Source organism: Rutidosis leptorrhynchoides, chromosome 3 (genome assembly GCF_046630445.1).
Source record: "Rutidosis leptorrhynchoides isolate AG116_Rl617_1_P2 chromosome 3, CSIRO_AGI_Rlap_v1, whole genome shotgun sequence".
Taxonomy (NCBI): Eukaryota; Viridiplantae; Streptophyta; class Magnoliopsida; order Asterales; family Asteraceae; genus Rutidosis; species Rutidosis leptorrhynchoides.
The window spans coordinates 367,482,533-367,505,125 of record NC_092335.1 but is presented as its reverse complement, the minus strand read 5'-3'; the positions used below and the strand labels follow the sequence as shown (position 1 = coordinate 367,505,125).

The following is a 22,593-nucleotide window of genomic DNA, read 5'->3' as shown; positions in this document are numbered from 1 at the left end:
TATGATTATGATTATGATAAAAATTTATGGTTTTATAGATTAATAAGTTATAATGATCATGATGTACATGCATGCATGCATACGTACGTATTTGCATGTATAAATTGTAGGTATATGTGTGTGTATATGTAAATATATACATATGTGTATATGTATGTGTATATATGTATGTATATGTACGTGTGTATGTGTGTATGAGTGTGTATTGTGTAAGTGTATAAGGTTAGTAAGTATAAAGAGAAAAGTGAAGTAGTTATATGTACATATATATGTACCATCTTTACACTTATGTATATGTAACACTTACATATAGTATATACATATATCATATAGATATAAACACGTATATGTATAATAATAATAAAGAATATATGTATGTATCACATGGGCGTATATTATTTATATATGTAACACATATAATGGTAAGTTTACATAATAGTTGATTAATTAAAGAATAATACTACTATTATTATTATAACTTATTCACTTATCTATATAGTAACACTTAATTACACTAAGTATATTATCAATTATATATATATAACTAATAAGTATATTAATAACTTGTTATGTGTATACACCTAACGTGAAGGTTATAATTAAAGATAGCGTACAAAGACTACAAACATCACCGCTACTTGTGGCCTAGGGTGATCCTTGTTGCCATTATGGGACACGTTTGTGGATCTCGAATGCCAAGACATAGATTCTGGTCAAGAGTCCTGGGCGCCCGGAAACAATAGATCATTCGAGTGACTTGCATGTTAGCAATGAAGTTTGGGCAAGATTGTACAACATATTTGTAAGAATTATAACCCGAACATTCTTAAACTAGAAGCTTACTATAAGTGGAAACTTTCCATAAATAGTAGGTTTCCAAAAATAGAAACTTTTGAGAATAGGAACTTTTCTCGAAAACTGTAACTGTTAATATAGTTTGCTATATTAATAAACAAACTTTATGTCTATTAGATATTAACTAATCAAAGGTTATATCTCTAGGTTGAGATCTCCGATTTCATACTCCGTTCATACAACTTGCGTGGAATTTCTTACTTGCTACTAAGGTGAACTTCATAGCCCCTCTTTTTAACTTTCTTTATATACTTGTTTTGAACTTTTGAGGTGAGACATATGGTTGCTTTTAAATGATTTACAATTTAGACACAAGTGCTTAAACTATTTGATATGCAATTTCGTGAGACTTTTGTTAAACATGTATTTATTTTTACATGCAAATCCCCGCCATAATATCGTTAATTGCTGGAATTGAAATTTGCAAGCTTAGTTATTGTGAGTAGGCCTATTGAGAGTGATGTCTCTACCCATTGGCGTAATCGTCAAGGGGGTACATAATAATGATTGTCGACACCCGTACAGTGTCAGGGGTTAATGTTTAGTTCGATATTATAACTCATGGCATATTGAATATTCTGATATTTTAAACTAAATCTTGTGGTCTAAAACTTATTATGATTGTTAAACCTATGTTGTTCACTCAACCATTTTTGGTTGACACTTTAAGCATGTTTTGTCTCAGGTGAAGATTAGCTTGTATGCTGCCCTATGATGCTTAGTTAGCTGTTGCATTGGAGTCCACATATTAGACTTATCATTTTTTATTTACATGTAGATTTCATTATGTAAAACATTATTATGTTTCCGCTGCAAATTTAAATTTTGTTATAAAACATCTCATTTAGAGTCGTTCTCGTTTATACATATTTGTGTTGAAATATTGTGAAGTCATATTTTCCCCGTCCCTTTTTGGGGGTTATGACATGCAAACAAGTTACAATCCGCAGTACATAAAAGATAACACCTAATAAACATATGTGTTATGGTCTAAAATTATTTATTTATGAGTGACACATAACGAGTTAGACATCTTAGAAAATTTAGATCATCTAAGTCTAAGGTTGCTCGGGGTTACTTAATCTAGGTTTTCAAGAGATTCACTCTCGTTTCTCTTTTGTGAATTCTTTGTAGGACTAGATAAGATGTTGAGATATTCAAGAAATTCAAGAAATACGAGACTAATGATCCATGTTATCAGATCAACAATAAGAATCTCTTGGATTCTTATAAGAATATCTACTAATATCTTCATAAATTAAATTAAAATATTAATGTGAAAGTATGTATTTTTAGGTAAACTAAAATTAGAAATGCGTAAAATTTTCTGAAAAATTATAATAAATATATAATGATAACTTCATCCCCTTTTTTGACACATTCAATCTTGTAAAAAAATGTTGAGATAGCTAGAGAGAGACCAATGCTAATCTCCACTTATTATTAAATTATTTTACCATTTATCACATGGAGTATTTATTTATTTAATCTAAATTAAGGAAATAATATTAATTATACCACATTATCTGAAATCATGTAAAGGTTACGTGTTATGTCTCATCTTTTCATTTATACTTTACTTGCTTAAAGAATTAAAAAGAATTGCCACAAACAATAAATGAGAAAAGATTTGGCTGTGAATGATCGATGATATATGTGTAGTATATTAAACCAAGTAAGGTGGTGGGGTCTAAATTTAATCAATCATATGGAGTTAAAATTATATATACTCCTTTCTCTGCACAATAAAAGGGGGCACAACACACAATGAATTAGGCTAATTTTTGGTCAAATTATTTCCTGACAAGGACTGCACAAATATATAAACAATTATAAAAAGTTGATCAAGATGTTTCTTTCGGCTACTTTTCCTATATTATATGCAAAAGAAATTGGGAGTGAAATTAATCAAGGACTTATGGGTCTAGCTTTAATCAATGATACGGAATATATTATAAGGACAGAGGCTACTATGAAGGGGGATCGATCAACACACACAGGAAGCAACAATACTTTGCTAATTTTATTTTCTTCGTTTTAGATTAGTTTTATGATAGTTTTAATTATTGTAAGTGTGCTAATAAATAGCTTAAACGGATATTGTATTTTGAGGTTCTGCCGTGTGAAGATAATACAAGTGAAGTGAAAAGTACAAGACTTTTAAAGCTACAAAGAAGACCCAGCGAGAGGTACAAGCAATAGGCATGGAGTACAAGTCTACAAAGCATAAGCAAGTTGTCAGCAGAAAACAACACCAGGACATACTCATTCAAACACCGCTTAAAGTTCACATTCAACATTTTTTCTCCGTCTTGTTTCAAGCAAGTAGATAGATATCAATTAATATTAATAAAGAAAACAAGAGGATTGTTTTGAGGTACGGATTCCTCGTTAATTAATTAAGTCAAAGTAATGTAAATTATAACGTCAACACCTTTTTAGAATACCTGATGAGTATAACTCATTGGTGGAAGAACCCAATCTGATAAATTCTTGATCAGAAGACACACAAGTGGTTTCTAGATCTTCCGGCGGTTTTAGCAGCGGAGGACGGTGGCCGGCGGGAGCTCTTCGTGCTGATTACGTGTTGTAATTTAGTAGTTTATAACTACCTGTAGTGCCTATTTTCAACAAATATGAAAGAAGAAAGAAAATAGTAAATTCTTATTCAAGCATGGTGTACATATCCTTACAATTGAGTGAGTATTTATAGTACTAAAAGTTAACTTTACATTATTCATTTTCATAATCAATTATAGAGTAGGTGAAATAATAATCAATAATTCATAATTTTACTGTGCAAGATTATCAGTCATCTCTATTAATCTGCATGCGTACAAAATGAGAATCCATCCATATCATAACAATCATATATTTGAAGATCATGTACTATTAGAAGATTTGTTCATACAATAAATAACTTAAAGATATTATTTAAAGTTTAGAGGGTAAAAATGTCATTTGAACAAAAAAGTAAAGAGTAATGATTACACTTTATTAAATTGTGTGTTTTTTCTGGTGACAATAAATATGGGACATATGGAGTATGATATCATATGATATCGTGTCACATCGTATCGTATCGTATCATATCATATCATATCATACCATATCATACTATACGATACAATACTACGCTACACTACACTAGTGTATGCTATATTATATTATATTATATTATATTATATTATATTATATTATATTATATTATATTATATTATATTATATTAAAAAATAATATTATATGGAGTATTATATTATATTCTATTCTATTAACTAGTTAAAGACCCGCGATTTCGTGGATTTTATGAAATGATAGAATTTGATAGATTATTTGTTAGGTTTATTAAAAAGTAAACAATATTAGATAAACCACAGGGTTGTGATATATTCAATAACATAAATCGACGTCATAATACGTTGCACATATCTAACCATCAAAGGGTTGTAATAAGAAATGCTTATGAGTAAAAGTACATACAAACCTGAAATCAAACAATTTTTTTTATCATGGATGGAAATACTAAATAGGTACATATATAACTATTTCATTAGTATGAGTGTCACAAGAATTGGCCCATTATACAAACTCACGAATTAGCGGAGATTTTTGAGGGATGAATCACCATTGTCTTGTGTATTATTTATTAGGTTTATAATAAATTGATTCAGTTGCAATATTAGTGTTACCTGACTTATAATCAATCTAGGTTTTTTGAACCTAAAAACAATACATATAAAATAAAATTGAAAGTCTAGCACTGTAAAAAAGACTAACATCCATTTCACCAGGAAAAGACCTGCGAATTCGCGAGAATGGTTAAAAAAATGTTGTCATAAAGTAAAACATAAGGTTTCATGTACTCATATCTTTTCTTTTACTTCGGAGTATATGATAATGTTAAAAACGAACATATATTTCATAGCATTATCCTTCCAGAAAGACAAGCTTTTAGTTGCAATTGTTCTATTTACAAGTGATATTCGTTTAAATAATAAAAGGTGAAGACAAAAGACAGATTCGACGATTTGAATACGCAAATGACCAAAAAGCTCAAATGTACAAAGTACAATCCAAGTGGTTCAAATTATTGATAAGAAACGTATAAAAATGACAAGAGTACAAGCCGCAAAACGCAAAGTACAAGATATTAAATTATACGAAAAGGCGTCCGAAAATCCGGAACCAAGACATGAACCAACTATCAACGTGCGACTCAACGAAGCTAAAAGTACAAGTCAACTATGCATAAGAATATAATATAATATATAATTAATTATATATATATATATATATATATATATATATATATATATATTATATTATAAAATAATCAGCAGCCCACGTTTAATTCATTTGTTGAGCTGGAATCTAAACCTCCGCGACTGCGGAGCTGTGAGGCACAAAAGTATCGCAATCGCGGAGCTGTACAGTTCAAGATGGGCCTATAAAAGGCCGCTCATTCTGCCGAACTCATCACCCCTTTTTCTTTTTTCTATTTACGAAATATATATATATATATAATTTTAATTTAAGTTAATAATAATAATAATAATAATAATAATAATAATAATAATAATAATAATAATAATAATAATAAGGTTATTGTAGCGAATGTTTTAAGGTTTTGTAAGTCGAAACTCTGTCCCTGTAATACTCATTGTAAGTTATGTTCAACCTTTTTAAATTAATGTCTCGTAGCTAAGTTATTATTATGCTTATTTAAGCCGAAGTAATCGTGATGTTGGACTAAATATTCAAGATGGGGTTATTGGACTTTGGACCATAATTGAGGTTTGGATAAAAGACCGACACTTGTGAAAATTGGACTATGGGCTATTAATGGGCTTTATATTTAATTAGCTAAATGATATCTTGTTAATTTAATATAAAGGTTAAAATTTGACGTATCTATATGTAACCACATACGCTTGACTGGGTATGGTGGGCGGGATATTTATAAATACGAATAATTGTTCATTTGACAGGACACGGGAATGGATTAATAGTCAATGGACTCGTTAAAACAGGGGTGGATTACATTCCAGGGTAATTGGTGTAATTGTTAACAAAGTATTAAAACCTTGGATTATATGCAGTCTATAACCTGGTGTATTCATTAAATAAAGTATTAAGACCTTGTTACAGTTTGAATCCCCAATTAGTTGAAATATTTGACTTCGGGTATAAGGTTAATTTGGCGAAGACTCTCGCACTTTATAATTATGACCGATGGACTATTATGGACAAAACCAGATGGACATATCGAATAATCTAGGACAAAGGACAATTAACCCTTGGTAATAAATTAAAATCAACACGTCAAACATCATGATTACGGAAGTTTAAATAAGCATAATTCCTCTATTTTATATCTCATCGCACTTTTATCGTCATTTTATTTATCGTACTTTTATTTTATTGCACTTTTAATTATCGTACTTTTATTTTATCGCATTTTTATTTATCGTCATTTACTTTACGCTTTAAATTAAGTTATATTTAATATTTCGCATTAGGACTTAAAATCGACAAACCGGTCATTAAACGGTAAAACCCCCCCTTTTATAATAATAATAATACTACTTATATATATATATATATATATACATATATATATATACATATATATATATATATATACATATATATATATATATACACACAAATATAGTTGTGAAAAATATAGCGTTAAACTCAGCTGTATCCCTGTGGAACGAACCGGACTTACTAAAAACTACACTACTCTACGTTTAGGTACACTGCCTATAAGTGTTGTAGCAAGGTTTAGGTATATCCATTCAACAAATAAATAAATAACTTGTGTAAATTGTATCGTATTTAATAGTATTTCGTAATAAAAATAATAGTATTTCGTATACACCTCTGCACACATCAAGTATTTTTGGCGCCGCTGCCGGGGAACAATACACCTAAACGAAACGCTATATTCTAATAAAAAAAAATTTAGTCTATTTTTTTAAAAATATATGTTTATAAGTTTTAAATATTAAAAACAAAAATATATATATATAGAAAGAAAAAAAAAGAGAAATATATACCTATATTTTTTTTAAGTGTTAAATTAAAAGGTTCGTGACTCATGCGTTGCTCATGCGTTGCACCGGTACGATGAAATTTACACAATAATATTAATGGTTCGTGACTCATGCGTTGCACCGGTACTTTGTTAACAATTGCTAATAGGTTAACAACACAAATTACTTGACATTAAAGTTGTAGTAAGGGTAAACACAACCAATACTTTTATAAAATTGCTAAACCCTAAAATTTAAACCCTAAACCCCAAATCTAAACACTAAACCCTAAACCCTTTATCTAAACCCTAAATCTAAACCCAAAACCCTAAACCTAAACTCTAAACCCTACACCCTAAACCCTAACCTAACCCCTAAAAACCCTAACCCTAAACCTTAAAATATAAACCTTAAATCCATGAATCTAAACCCTAAACCTAAACCTTAAACCCTAAATCTAAACCCAAAACCCTACACCCTAGAATCTAAACCCTAAACCCTAAATCTAAACCCAAAACCCTAAACCTAAAATATGAACCCTAAAATCTAAACTTTAAACCCTAAACCCAAACCTAAACCCAAACCTAAACCCTAAACGCTAAATCTAAACTCTAAACCCTAATCTAAACCCTGAACCCTAACCAAAGCCCGAAAAACTCTAAAACCTAATCCTAAACCCTAAGCCCTAAAATATAAACCCTAAACCCTATGTTGGTGTAATCGGTTAAGTTCACAGTGCATGGTTGCAAGCTAATTTGGAAATCACGTTCGGTGGATGCGGGTTCACGTGACTATGGCTAAAAAGTCTTAAATATATTAAGTATTTAATATAAGATTTGTTATGTTAGTTAATAAATAAATATTTAGTTGAATTCGTATTTAATAGTGGTTTAGTGGCCATATTTTGTGGAGTGAATGGAGTGAATAATGGTCCATCTTCGAAGTAGTTTTATAGGAGTGAAAAGTATGTAGGTTAACCAATATTAGAGGTTTACATGTAGAGTATGCGCATGTAGCGCATGTAGTTAAAATGGGTCATGGATTAGCTAGTGTGTGAACATGGTAGTGTAGTCATGAACGTGTAGAATAAGTCGGTATTTGCATGTCTTGTAAGCCTATTTATAAATTGTCATATGGAATAAAAAAGTGTGAAGTTTTATCTTTTTTTCCTTCACCGAACATATTGTTCCTTTCCTTTATTTTCATGAGTTGTTAAAGGGCATGTGTCCCAACAATTGGTATCAGAGCTAAGGTGCGGCTTCAACTAAGTTCATATTGTTCATGGGAAGAAACTGAACCGGAGTACAAGAAAACGTTATAACTGGGTGGGTTTATTTTCTTGGGTGGTGAAAGAGTTTCATGAGAAGAAGCTAAACCGGAGAACAAGAAATCGGTATAACCAGATGGTGGGTTTTTTTTTCTTGGGTGGTGGAAGAGCTTCTTGAGAAACTTGATCGGAAAAGTTGGAGTTATCAAAAAGTGAAAGGAAGGCTGAAAAAAGGAGAACACACGGTGTATACATTGTGGCTATGGAGGTTCAAACCGAGATGACTGTGGGCGTGACCGAGGAAGAGGTCGGGAGTCCGGTGAGTCGAGATGGTGTGGAACGTGTCCGGGAAAGCCGCAGTATATGTTACAAGTGTGGTGAATGAGAATACGAACAAACCGATTAAGGAGGTGATTGTTGGTGTAATCGGTTAAGTTCACGGTGCATGGTTGCAAGCTTATTTGGAAGTCACGTTCGGTGGATGCGGGTTCACGTGACTATGGTTAAAAGTCTTAAATATATTAAGTATTTAATATAAGATTTGTTATGTTAGTTAATAAATAAATATTTAGTTGAATTCGTATTTAATAGTGGGCTAGTGGCCGTATTTTGTGGAGTGAATGGAGTGAATAATGGTCCATCTTTGAAGTAGTTTTATAGGAGTGAAAAGTATGTAGGATAACCAATACTAGAGGTTTACATGGAGGGTATGCGCATGTAGCGCATGAACATGGTAGTGTAGTCATGAACGTGTAGAATAAGTCGGTATTTGCATGTCTTGTAAGCCTATTTATAGATTGTCATATGGAATAAAAAAGTGTGAAGTTTTATCTTTTTTTCCTTCACCGAACATATTGTTCCTTTCCTTTATTTTCATGAGTTGTTAAAGGGCATGTGTCCCAACACCCTAAGCCCTAAAATATAAACCCTAAACTCTAGGATCTAAACCCTAAACCCTAAATAGAAACCCAAAACCCTACATATTGTAATAAATTATTTTCAATGATAACACAAATAAATAATATAACATTTCAAATGTTTAAAAATATAAATAAAAAACACCCATATTGACACATATAATAAGAATCTTACCGTAATATATTACCCACTTGACTAATTATAAAAGCCGCTCATATTAACACCTATAATGAGAATTTCAACGTAATCCTTGAAAGCATGTAAAATCTCTTAAACAAATTAATACCTACATGTAAAAGATACAGTGTGATGTTATCAAAGTAAAGGTCACACATAGCTAGTTCACGAAAGCATTATATATTATCCATCAACATATCTTTCAGGCACGCAAAATTGTATGCTCATTTGTCCCTTGCCCATTGTCCATGGTTCTTGGAATCCTTGTCAGGATTATCTGTGATTATCATTTATTAGTGTTATAGATGTCTTTATAAAGAAAGATATATTTGTCTCTTTTATATGCCAGCGCCATCTTAAATTTGCTACAGATGGACAATAGAAAATAAAATTTGTACCTCACATGTAGAACCATGTACACGTGCATTCTTCATTTTGAAAAATAAGCAACATCAATAGCTTGAGGAAGTTGTGTCCTGTAGTGATTATTATATTTTTATGCACATACATAAAATACATCGACAAACGAACAATAGAGTTTTCAACCTTGTCAAAACACAAAGTTACTCTCGTGTAACACATGAAAATACAGTTTCTTAAATAAGTATTATATTGAATCATCGTATGTAGAACTTCAAATGATGCAAAAGTAATTACATGGAAGTGATCACGTTCTTTAAATACATAATTGTCGAATCTCCAAGTTAACTAAGGGTGATAATAGGAAATAAAATTTAGAATTATTTTGATTGTAAATAAATTTTTTTGTTGGTTGGAGAAAAATTTCTCACCACAACTCATTTAGACCCGAACCGTTAAATATGCTACAATAATAATGGCCCATTCGAACATGAACCTGTTTGTACCTAAACCATTTGACTGACCAAATTGTCAAGTACGGTTTCAAGGTGTCAACATAAAAGAGGCAAAATATCACAACTACAATGAAACAAAAAATACTATACTTTTATGAGATAACTGTATCAAAAAACAGTTTAACATTACCTCAGGAAATGTAATTGTCAAAACTTATTTCGGAACAAACATAGAAAGTTGTGTTCCAATCAAACGAAACAACATGCATAAGAAGCATATTCCTTGATGAATGTTGTATACAATATGTCACTTGAATTTGTCAGAAAGTAATGTAAATGCGTAATGTTATAACAATTGTTGTTAATAAGAAAGTTTGGAATATATTTTTTTAACTCATCGCACGTTTGGTACCCGTTAACCGGTGGAGTGTACCGGTTTCTTTCCGAAAATTAGCAACTAAACAAACCCTGAAATGGGGTCAGAAACAGTAAATAGGAAATGAAAATTCGAACTTCAAGCAAGACGAACACTACACATATCGCAAATATAAACAAATAACTACACTCTAAATCTGCATAAACTCTAAAGAAGAAATTGAAAACGTGAAAAAGGTTACTTTAAAACATACACTTGTAAGAAACTTGACTCGATGGTCAATTAAAAACTATATTCTTAAACTCTTGTTGAAATTCTTTAACTTTTATGCGATTTCGCAGAGTTGTATTGAATTATGATATATTGGACAATATTCAACAAATATAATACAAATCAACAATATAACATTACAAATTTCAAATGTGTAAAAATATAAATGAAAAAATTTTGTTTAAAACCTTGAATTCTATAACTATTTCAGTCAGTTAATACTCTGCTAACAAGATATAATAAGATAGTAAGACACGTTGAAATGCACCTGAACTGTTCGATGTATCTTTGTGTCACAAATTCATTGGAGCTTAAATGCACCCAAAAGATTATATAAAACTTCAAGTCATATCTAGCAAATTGATAATGAATACGATGATAGTGATTAAACGACACTAATCTTTTGAGGTAGTTGTAAATTGTCAAGAACGCCTGCCTTTTATTGAGTATGTCATGGATTTTCTTTAAAGTACGTGCGCACAAGTGATCAATCTCTAAAATAAATACTCAAATTATACCATTACTAAAACCTGCAAATTCACGACTATCACTGATTACATCATATATCACACTATAAATGTATATTAATGGGTAAAGCTTATATTTGCTACCGCATATATCATAAGAAGGTCAGCAAATGAGATATTTTTCTTTATTTTTTGGCTAAAAATTAGATAACCGTATAAAAACAAAGATGTTTTCAAAAAGAAAACGTCGACAACCGAAAAATACAAAAAAAAAAAAAGGAACATGAATAGGAATAGGTTTGAGATATTTTTTTTATTTTTTGGCTAAAAATAAGATAACCCGTGTAGAAACAAATATATTTTCTAAAAGAAAACGTCGACAACCGGAAAATACAAAAAATGGGGAATAGGAATAGGTTCACACCTAGAAAGCTACAAAGAAAAAAAAACTATATAAAACCGAGCCCTTCCCGCCAAACCAAATAAACCTAACAACACACCTAGATAAACAAGAAAACAAACATAAAAGCTAACAAAACTAATAAACCAAGATGAGAACAAACTGGCTAAATAGACATTTCAATTTAATTTAGATTTGGATTATATCTTCTCTACAATTTACAAAGCGTGAAATTTAAATCCTATGTGTCAGACTGTCCTTTCATTTAGAGCTTTTATGCCACGTATAATTTTACTGTTTCAAAAATTTTTGTCCTTTTATTCTGATAAAAATACACCTGGACCAATGAAACCATGATGCATTTTTAACTACTGCACCTTTCCTCTTTCTCTTTCTCTGTAAAAAAAAAATCCCCTACAACCAATTACTCCAATTACTCCGACGACGATAGCGGTAGCCGCCGTTTTTTTAATCGCCAATACCACCACTGAATTCCTTGAATTTTTCTGCACAATACCCTATCAATTTCGTATAAAAACGAAACATTATATCATTATGTCGGAAGTGTTTCCGTCGTTTTGCGGTTTGTTGTGGTCCCCAACGAACGATTTGTGTAAGAATTAATGTTTCAGAAGGCGATTGAAACCCTAATCATTAATTGATTTTTTTCTGGTTCACGATGATGGTGATGCGAAGTGGTTCTCAGAAATTTCGAAGCATTTAGAGAAGAAGCGATGTGGTTGAATCTATCGGTAATGAATTTTGCAAGTTTACACTTCTCTCTCAAAATTAGGGTTAAAACTTATCTGATCTCCATCGCTTCTTGACTAATTTTACCTGTATGAAGGCAATGATTCTAAATTACATTTTGATATCCCTTTAATCCAAGTTACGGTATGCATGAACGCGTCTCAAATTAGGTATTTACTCTTCAATTCGTGCATCAGGATCGAATCGATTTTAGATAGCAGATATTTTGATTTTGATGATGTGAACAAACAATATCTGCATTTGTGTGTGGTAAGAGATCATGTTTAACTAAAAAAAAAAAAGTTTTACATCCTTATCGGTTTTCTTTGTTGGTTAGTTTATCGTCATGTACGTCGCTCATCAATAACCCGATTTGAGGTTTTCCCTTCTACGAATATACAGGTTTTGTTTTTAAATATTTCATAATTGATTTCATAATTGATTCTCTATACCCTTAGTTGATTGGCCCTTTTTGATATATGCAGATAGATCGATTGAATGGTTGAACATATGCTACATATGGTGTTCTTCTATGGTATTAAATATTTGATTTTTTCATTTTTTTTATTTTTTTTGTAATTGAATTCTTTATGATCGCACAACTGGAAATTAAATAGGAAAGACGATGGCCTTTGTTCTGAAGAGAACCCTTAAATTGGAATAAGTAAGTTTATTGGTTAATACTTTTAAATTTACCAACTTCCATTGTTTTGGTTGAATGTTTAATTGCACTATGTAATTTTACAGATAAGATCTATTCTAAACTTTAATATGCAAGGTTCTATGTATTTCTCCTGTGACCATGTTCCTTAAATCACATTATACAGTTTTTTTTTGATTATGTATTCACTCTCTCAAGAAACTTCAATAATATTGTTTTGTGATACGTTTGAAATCAGGATTTGAGTGAGCAATATTTGTATGCCTACATTTAATCAATGTACATATCAGTATACAGTTCAGAATACATATGTTTGACATACGGAGATGATGTTTATTGCAGTATGATAATTTATTGTTGTCCGAGCGCATTGAAATGCTTATATATGAATGATGATGTTCCATTTGTTTGTGAAAAGGTAATTATGAAGTTACTATGATTTTAATGTAAGGATAAGGATTGAGGATTACTTATATTTGTGACTTCACTGTTATTGATAGCTCATTAAAATCAGTAATTATTTTTACTTTTATGCTTGCATTAATATTAATATATTGTATGAAGAAACAACCTCTTATGTTGAGTACTTAAGATTAGCACATTAGATGTTTAATGCCAACTTATATTGAAGGTGAGGTGATGATTTTGGAGTTTAGAATGAAGAAACAACCTTTCGAGATCTACTGCCAATTATAAGGATTACTGATTTACATAAACAACCTTCGGGATTTAATGCCAATTATAAGGATTGCTGATTTACAGATAGGAGTGCGGGGTGAGTAGGTAGACTTGATCGAGATAACGTCGATTCTGATGCAAAAAATTTAGAAGTCAAGGTAGTTTTCTTTACTTGTGAAGGTATGCGTCTTTACATAAAAAAAAATATAATTTTAATGCGTATTTTTGTTGTTATACAGCATTAACTTATATGAGAATGTATTGCACCCTCCAGATAGATCAGATAAGTTATACTTTCTATCTAATCTAACTCTATTTTATGTTATTCGTTTCAAAGTAGATTATGTCAGTCTTGATAGAATAGATTTGATTAGTTAGGAGGTTTATGCATATTAATTACCAGAGTTACCTCCTAACTTACCATAGTTACCTTACTCAAGTTTCAAAAGAAGACCAAGCAAAACTTCATCAATTACGTCTTGCTTAATCATTTATTTTTTATTTAAATTTTATGAATTCTTTATTCAATTACGTTACATTTTGTTTTGTTGATATTCGGCACAAATGAATGTTTTGCATTCTACAAGCTATGAATTATGTATGAAGTACAATGTTGGTTTATGCACTGAGATTATTTTGCATATGAATACAAATTATTTTTAACACAATAGGGTATATGATATGTTTGGGTTTGTCGAGTCTAAATGGGTTTTCAACTGTTGTCAAAAAGGGATGTTGCTGCTGTTTGCATCCGTTAATAAAAAACTGTAAATACCAGTTCCTGGTATGAATGACATTAGGCTTAACATCGAACGTTAGGTTTTGGTATTGACTAATGACTACTCTTTCTAATACCAATCAAATAATTAGAGAAATAAGCTTATTTTCAGTGCTTAAAGTTTAGTGACCTTTTAAGAAGCTGTTATGCTCATTTCTAATGACTTATCAGCTTATAACCTTGCTTTTTTTCTTACTAAAGTACATATGCTCAATTTGGTATGCTCATAAGCTAATAGGAATATTACATTATGATACTACTACAACGAAAGTTATTTTAGTCATATTGTTACAATAGATAGGTAATATGGTCATGAGCTAAATATACTATTGCAGGTGTATTTTGTCATGGATGTTATAAGTGATTAGAGTTTTATTGACTTTTATATGCTATTGTGCTATTCAAAATATGTATTGCCTAAGACTACTGGAATAGAAAAAGAGAAGGGATTCACGGGCAGTGAAGGCAACTGGAATCATTCCATTCAATTTCGAAGCCTAGCGTCTTCTTTAAGATTCTATCACCGTAATTCTTTTGTTGAGGTTCTGGCATTTCTTACATTAATTTTGTAGGAATTTAGTAATCGATGTATTTTAATTAAATTTGGAGGACTAACTTGTCTGAGATTATTTTTATCAGATTGTGAAAGGCATTTAAAGGCATCAAAAAGTTCAGTTCATGATTTATAACCATGTATGGCATTTTATATTTACTGTAAATTTTTAATTGTATCATATACTTAATCGGTCCCAATACGAACATTTTCGTATACTATTTTATAGAGCTTTCATGTAACGCACGGGCTCTTAAAATAAAATAAAAAATAATGTCGGAATTAATAGCCTTAACCTATGTGTTTTGTGTAAAAAAAAAAAAAAAAAAAAAAAAAAATTAACCATATTATGTTTATTTTATCCACAAGTATAAAGTATATTTGTGATACTTTCTTTATCATATCATTAATTGAAATAACATATACGTTTTCAGTTAGTTTGATTAAGAGTCGCCGTGCAACGCACGGGCTCTTAAAGGCTAGTATTATATATATTGTATAATATAATATATAGGTCCGGCATTTCTAGATACGTTGAAATGAAAGAAAACGCAGCATAAATGTCGCCCACAATTATATTAAAACTAAACACAAAAGAAAAGTCGTCCTCATCTTCTTAGCATAACATGGTGCAAATATGTGTTTTTTTAACTGAATGGGTTAATTCAGGTACCCTTAATAAAATATCAACAGTGACAACGATGCTCTTTAGAATATGAGTTCAGTAACAAACCCATATAAATAAAACCCTCTTGTTATGAATCTCATTAATTAGTCCTTAGGGAGCTATAGGTAGAACCATAAAATTGGTTCAATTGTATTGAAACAGACACGCTACCATGTCCGAGGAATGCAACCAAACTCCATAGAGGGGTTGCCATGTCTGAGGATGGAAACGAAGCTCTTCGTAACCCAACAACCTCTATGCCAGTCAATGTTAAAAATGGACACAATAATGATTGGCGAATGTTGTGAAAGACACCAAACCAATATGTACATGAATATCAGCACGCTTCCTGCATAACAACACCTGCAAACGCATTTTTCAAAGAAAGTAGCTCAAAAATGGAAAGAAAAAAAAAACAATGACTAACTATTCATTTGACTAAGCCGGTTTATCACCACATTTTTCCATAGGTTATTGCTTAACAATAATATATTACTTACCTTCACAAAATTCAATCAAGCAATAAGCTTTTTTTAACCAATTTCATCACTTAATCCTGACTAAAAAATACAAAGCAATCATTATATTTGCAATTCTTAATAATTCACATCACTGTATTACAGACCCAACAAACATTTATTGTATTTATGTTATTTTTGGACCATGGGAAAAAAGAACTTAAAGTAGTTGCACGTGCAGTAAGCCAGCAGGTACTTTTAGCAGTCAACTTCAAAAGGTTAGTGTCAAAAAAGATCAATTCACAGAATCCGGTCTAATCACAAATGCGGATGGTAACATGCTTGTTAATAAGCATATTACCTTCTTAAAATGATTAAGATAATCACACTATTCCTTTAAGTAAATGGGAATTTTCTTTAAGTATACAAACACGAGAAAGTATCACGGTATGAGTTCAAACTGTATCAAAGATTATCACACTATTTCTTTAAGTAAATTGACCGCTACACGATTAAAACATGTGAAGTTGTACGGAACGAAAGACATACCAAAGTTGCTTTTGGGACATCAACCCTTAAGGATTCATTATCAGTTCCAAAAATAGTGATAGATAGTTTAAAAACTTCAAACTGAATAAAATTTACCTACCACCCTTCTTTTAAGTTCCGCTATTTATGCAAAATATCCCCTATACTCAAAACTTATCATCCCTTGAAGAAAAGTCATGCGTTTAAAAAATGAATTAATACAACATGCATAAAAGGTACTAAAAGCACCTTCATATTAGGTTCCTACAATATAACAAAGGTACTAAACGCATATTAATGGTATGACGTTAAGTCTAAAATCAATAATAATAATCATGCATATCATTACTTATAGGTATGTATAATTTATAAGCAAATTACCTTATACGCAATAGGTGTCACCAACAGAGTGCTTTCGTCATCCAAATCAAACTCTTCCTAATGTTTTAGCCTATCATTAATTTCATTAACAACATCAGGTTCATTAGTCACATCAACAATAGTGAAGCCACCATTATTGACGTTAAGGTTGAAAGTGCCCAACTTAATTGTGAAAACAAAGTTTTTATGCATGACATCGTACAGTTCATGAGGGATATCCCACGGATAAACACACTACAATGATGAATAATTGTCAAATTACGTCTTACTTATTGTATTAATGTTATTTCTGGACCATGGGAAAAAAGAAATTTCAGTAGCTACACGTGCAGTATGCCAGCAGGTACTCAACTTCGAAACCTGAGTGTCAAAATGATCAATTCACATAAACTAGTCTAATCACAAATGCAGATGGTAACATGAATCTTATTAATAAGCACATTACCTTCTTGAATTGATTAAGATTATCAACAACATAATCTCCCAGCTTTAGTAAGTTGTCAAACGATACTTTGACTTCAGTCTAAGCTTTTAGTGATAACAGGGCAGTTGCGTTAGGGTCACCGGTTTTGTCTACGTTGGTAGTACTACAATTACATCATATTTGAAATTTATTAAGCGTAAATGGAAAATTCTTGGAACATTAGCATTGTTCAGATAATATATTATTATATATAAGGTATACTGGCTAACTAAGAAAAGGGTATTTGAGATCTTAAAAAAGAGCATACTTCTCTATTATATATACCTTCAGATTTAGTTTAAGGACCTTTAAAATACCTTGATATTCTTTGTACCAACAATTATACATGAGCAGTGGCTAATATATCAGACTAAATTCTTTGTAACTACAGTTAGAACATCTACCAAATTATCAAACTAAAATTACCCCGGTAACCTTTAATATATTCAACCCTGATTTATTCAAGTTAACATACTCGCATATTTGATTACATGATTTGATAGAATAAAGTGCCTAATCGATTAAATAGCATAAGAATTGATTACCTGCTTTTATAGAGATTAAGCTTCAAAAATACACCGCAACATCATCGACCGACGATCGCCGAATTATTTCTTATAATCAATTAGTAATCGGTTGAAAATCATCATCTTAAATCACTCGTCATATTAGATGATTTGTTGAAGATCTGATTCAATAGAAGATTTGTTGATGATTTTAAGGGTTCAATCTGATTTAGATGAATCACTTAAAATTGATATTGATTGTACGTGATCTTGAAACATGTATTTGTTGATGCAATTAGACCCAAATCTTCGATTGTTGATCAGATTCGAGTTGCGAATTGAGATTTAAGGAGAAAAAGGATTCTCGTAAGTAGGGTAGAATTGTTAAGCTTAAGAAACCCTAATAAAAAATATTAATCGAGAAGAAAATGAAATGGTAATCCCGTGGTTTCTAATAAAGCTTAAGAAACCCTAATAAAAAAATATTAATCGAGAAGAAAATGAAATGGTAATCCCGTGGTTTCTTTTAATTATTAGAAACATATATTTTAGGGATGGAGTGTATTTAAATTGATTTATTACTTAATATTTTACTGGATGATTAATGATCGTTAGATTTAGGGTGTATTGTAACGTAAATTTTCTATCTAACGGTAGACTCTCTTTTAATGTATAAAGAGATATTATTTTATGCTATATTATATTATATTAATTTTATATTATATTATATCATATTCTATTGATATTATATTAATTTTATATTATATTATCTCATATTATATCATACTAACCACTTAAGGTTGTCTAATTAATGTGAGTAAAAGCAAGTATCAGTTGTTGTAACAGTATTGTTCATGTCAATCTGATACATGTTCTCATGTCTTTTTGCAGTAAGTAAGAGTTTCCCTGTCTTATCAAAAATAGTGCTAAATTTTCTTCTGATTTTGTATCTTTCTCTTCTTTGTAAGTTGGCTTATGCTGAGTAAATTGTGTTTAAGCCCAACTACATATGCCACATTTGAGAAACTGACATTCCCATTAGTTAAAGTGCCAAACCCCTTTGTGTAACCTCTTGAATTATCTCCATATGTGACAACTGGACCATATTTCTCTTGACAGTCCATCAGCTCGGACTTACATTCAGTCATATGTTTTGAACAATCATTATCAAGATACCAGATATTCTTGCTTTGAATGCCCCACACATCAATAAGAGATTAATTTTTTTGGGAACCCTTCCAAGAATGGACTCTGAAAGATTCATCTTTGATGATATGATCTTCCTTGCTGCTGGCTTGCTGGAAGAAGTACCAGCAGTAAAGGTCAGTGTCTCAATGTTGGGTACATAAGGAATCTTGACAATTCTGTCAAGGTATTCTTTTTCTAGCCTGTTTCTACTCAAAGCATTGATGGGTCAGATGCATCTTACTGCCACAATTATATCACTCTCTAACTTTATGTGGTTGCATGAATTCATTTGTGCTTGAAGGATATTGAGATGGTCTATGTTGTTGGTTATTTCTAACTACTAGCAGAAGCTTTTATGGATTTTCATCCAGTACATGAGTCATGTAAGACTCACCAGTAGACTCATTTCCCTTTGATTTTTTAGTCTTGCTCTTATGAGCATTCTTCCTCTTGCACACAGCTTCATCACTCGCTACTGCCTTGCCTTTACCCTTTGATTTACTAGTATTTGAAATATTAGTAGACCCAGTAGTTGAATTCTGTAATACCCTGCGAAAATTCATATGACAGAATGTTAACACAAGGTCCCACAGCAATGGTTACACCCTCTATATGAGACGTTTTCCAAAATATTCGCATTTATTTTTCAAAAGTTTCCAAACTAAGTAAGTAATTCAAAAGACAACGAATTACACTTTTAAAACATAGGTAGTAAGTATAAAATGCGAATAATAGTGTCTGAAACAAAAGCTGAACTCCAAAGACTAAAGGCATAATAGACTTGGTCATCCTGCTGATCAAGTCTTGTCTGTTTTGAGAGAAAAACTTAGGGTTTGGTAAAGTTAAAATATGTGATCCTTGTGACATATGTCATCAAGCTAAGCAAAATAGAGAATCTTTTCTTTTAAGTTATCATAAAACTAAAAGAATTGGTGAAATTATACACTTAAACACATGGGACCCTATAAGGTTAAAAGTAAAGAAGGGCACAAGTATTTCTTAACTGTGGTTGATGATTATTAAAGTGTTGTGTAGACATATCTTCTTAAGTCTAAAGAAAAAGTATTTGATTACTTTGAAAGTTTTTACTATTTGTTATTAAATCAATTTGACATATCAATAAAAACTATTAAAAGTGATAATGGTACTGAATTCATCAATAATAAAATGAATAATTTTGTTAAAATTAAAGGTATGTTCATCAGACCTCTTGTGCAAATACTCTTCAACAAAATGGTGTTGCTGAAAGAAAGCATATACATTTGCTGAATGTTGCTAGATCTTTAATGTTTCAAGGGGGTATAACCTTGCATATGTGGTCTGAATGTGTGCTAACTGCTACTTATCTTATTAACAAGCTTCCTTCATCTGTTCTATTTGAAAATTTTTCCTATGAAATGATTTATAAAACATGTCCAAATCTCTCCCATTTAAAAACTTTTGAATGTCTTTGTTTTTCTACCATTTTAAATAATCATGATAAGTTTTCAAGAGGTCCTTAAAATGTGTTTTCTTCGGATTTTCCAATTTTATAAATGGTTACAAGTTGTTATTTTAGAAGACAAAAGTTTTATTTTTTCAAGAGATGTAAAATTTCATGAACACATTTTTACTTTTAAACATGATTTTGTTTAGAAAACTATTTTTACTAAAAATGATTTGAATAATGTAAACTTTTTTAATTTTTTGGACTGTGATTTTTATAAAACTGAAACTGTTATTGATAAAACTGGTACTGTAAGTCCCAATGATGAAGGGAGAGACAACACTTAGGATGAAGGCAACCATGCCTCACTAAATGATAGCTCAAATGAGTTACATAGTGATGGTGTACCTGCAACTTCCAATGTTGATAGTGTTGTGAGAAAAACTGTCCCCGAGGGTAATCTTAATTCTGAAACAAACAATAATTTGAGCCTCAATTAAGAAGATCAAGTAGATAAACTGTTTTACCAACAAACTATTATTTTGTTACAAGTTTAAACAAATGACATGAGCCTAAGTATTTCATAGAGGCTTTCTAAGATCAGAACTGGGTGCAAGCCATGAATGATGAAATGGAAACTTTAAATACAAATAATACATGGATTATTACTTATTTACCCATAGGTAGAAAAGCCTATAGGATGTAAATGAGTTTATAGAATTAAATATAAATATACATGTGAAATTGATAGATATAAAGTTAGGCTTGTGGCAAAATGATACAGTCAAAGAGAAGGTCTTAACTTTGATGAGACTTTTTCTCCTGTTGTTAAAATGGTTACGGTTAGAATCATCATCACTGTTGCCATGCAAAATAACTGGTCATTATAACAAATTGATATTAATAATGCCTTCTTATATGGTGGTTTAACTGAAGAAGTTTACATGACTTTGCCTGATGGTTATTTTTATAAATCTGATAAAAGGGTATGTAAACTTGTTAAGTCTCTTTATGGTTTAAACAAGCACCAAGAAAATTGAATGAAAAATTTTGTGATGCTTTGTTTGAATATGGTTTTGTGCAAAGTGTAAATGATTATTCTTTGTTTATAAAATGTATTGATACTGTTTATTAATATTTGTTGGTTCATGTTGATGACATAATTATAACTGGTAATAGCAATGACTGTAGTGATAAGTGTAAGTCTTTTTTAAAGACTAAGTTCAACGTTAAAGACTTAGAACATTTAAAATAGTTTCTTGGTATTGAGTTACTTGAACATGAAAATAAATTTATTGTGTCACAAAGACAATATTGTCTTGAAGTTATTTCTGAGTTTGATTTGTTGGCTAATAAGCCTGCTATTACTCCAATGAAAACTGGTGTTATGTTGTCTAGTTATGATGATCATAGTTGTTTTGATTTACCTTTGGATAACATTGGAGAATATCAAAATATGATTAGTAAATTAATTTATATCACTTTACCTGGACCTGACATTGCTTATTTTGTTCACTGTTTAAGTCAACATATGCATGCACAATTATCTTCACATTTAAAGGCTGCCTTTAGAGTTTTAAGATACTTAAAAGGTTCACCTGGAACTGGCATTACTATTTCCAAAAGTGATAACTTAGCTGTTTCTGCTTATGTTGATTCTGATTATGCTAAGTGTAGTATGTTGAAAAAGTCTGTTATAGGTTATTGTATTTTTCTTGGAAATTCATTAATTTCATAGAAAAACAAGAAACAATCAACTGTTTCAAGAGCTTCTGCTGAAGCTGAGTACAGAGCTCTTGCTTCTGTTACTTGTGAAATTATTTGGAGTTTAAAGGTTTTAACTAAATTATGTAATGACCCAACCCGTCATTAACCCGAAAAATATTTTTTTGAAAACATTATATTATAAATTACAAAATCACCATTATGTTTACGAAATACATTCGAACCACCAAACATGTTTAAGCAACAT

The 22,593-nt window shown here is 30.8% G+C and overlaps 1 protein-coding gene and 2 long non-coding RNA genes across 5 annotated transcripts; 2 read left to right on the top strand and 1 right to left on the bottom strand.

The window, feature by feature from the left end:
- The first annotated feature begins 12,113 nt into the window (after nucleotides 1-12,113).
- LOC139897603 (uncharacterized) lies at nucleotides 12,114-13,802 on the top strand. 2 transcript variants are annotated; one of them, XR_011776695.1, is made up of 4 exons: nucleotides 12,114-12,736; nucleotides 12,820-12,869; nucleotides 12,952-12,998; nucleotides 13,627-13,802. It is a non-coding gene; the product is annotated as an uncharacterized lncRNA (long non-coding RNA). The 2 variants fall into 2 exon arrangements; XR_011776694.1 differs by lacking the exon at nucleotides 13,627-13,802 and adding an exon at nucleotides 13,082-13,227.
- A 1,700-nt stretch (nucleotides 13,803-15,502) lies between these two features.
- LOC139897602 (uncharacterized) lies at nucleotides 15,503-18,448 on the bottom strand. 2 transcript variants are annotated; one of them, XR_011776693.1, is made up of 5 exons: nucleotides 18,047-18,448; nucleotides 17,484-17,625; nucleotides 17,308-17,398; nucleotides 17,039-17,108; nucleotides 15,507-16,034 (listed from the first exon to the last, which is right to left on the bottom strand). It is a non-coding gene; the product is annotated as an uncharacterized lncRNA (long non-coding RNA). The 2 variants fall into 2 exon arrangements; XR_011776692.1 differs by having other exon boundaries at nucleotides 15,503-17,108.
- An 803-nt stretch (nucleotides 18,449-19,251) lies between these two features.
- LOC139901258 (uncharacterized mitochondrial protein AtMg00810-like) lies at nucleotides 19,252-22,359 on the top strand. Its single transcript, XM_071883985.1, has 3 exons — nucleotides 19,252-19,329; nucleotides 20,401-20,494; nucleotides 21,947-22,359. Exons 1-3 carry the CDS (start codon nucleotides 19,252-19,254, stop codon nucleotides 22,357-22,359), a joined length of 585 nt encoding a protein of 194 aa, XP_071740086.1.
- Nucleotides 22,360-22,593: the final 234 nt, after the last annotated feature.

Excerpts from the sequence above, each read along its gene's own strand:
- LOC139901258 (XM_071883985.1), top strand. The coding sequence starts at position 19,252 with ATGGACTCTGAAAGATTCATCTTTGATGATATGATCTTCCTTGCTGCT. Across the intron at positions 19,330-20,400 it reads AAGAAGTACCAGCAGTAAAG|ACCTCTTGTGCAAATACTCT; the intron begins GTCAGTGTCTCA and ends TATGTTCATCAG. Across the intron at positions 20,495-21,946 it reads ATCTTTAATGTTTCAAGGGG|TTATTTCTGAGTTTGATTTG; the intron begins GTATAACCTTGC and ends ATTGTCTTGAAG.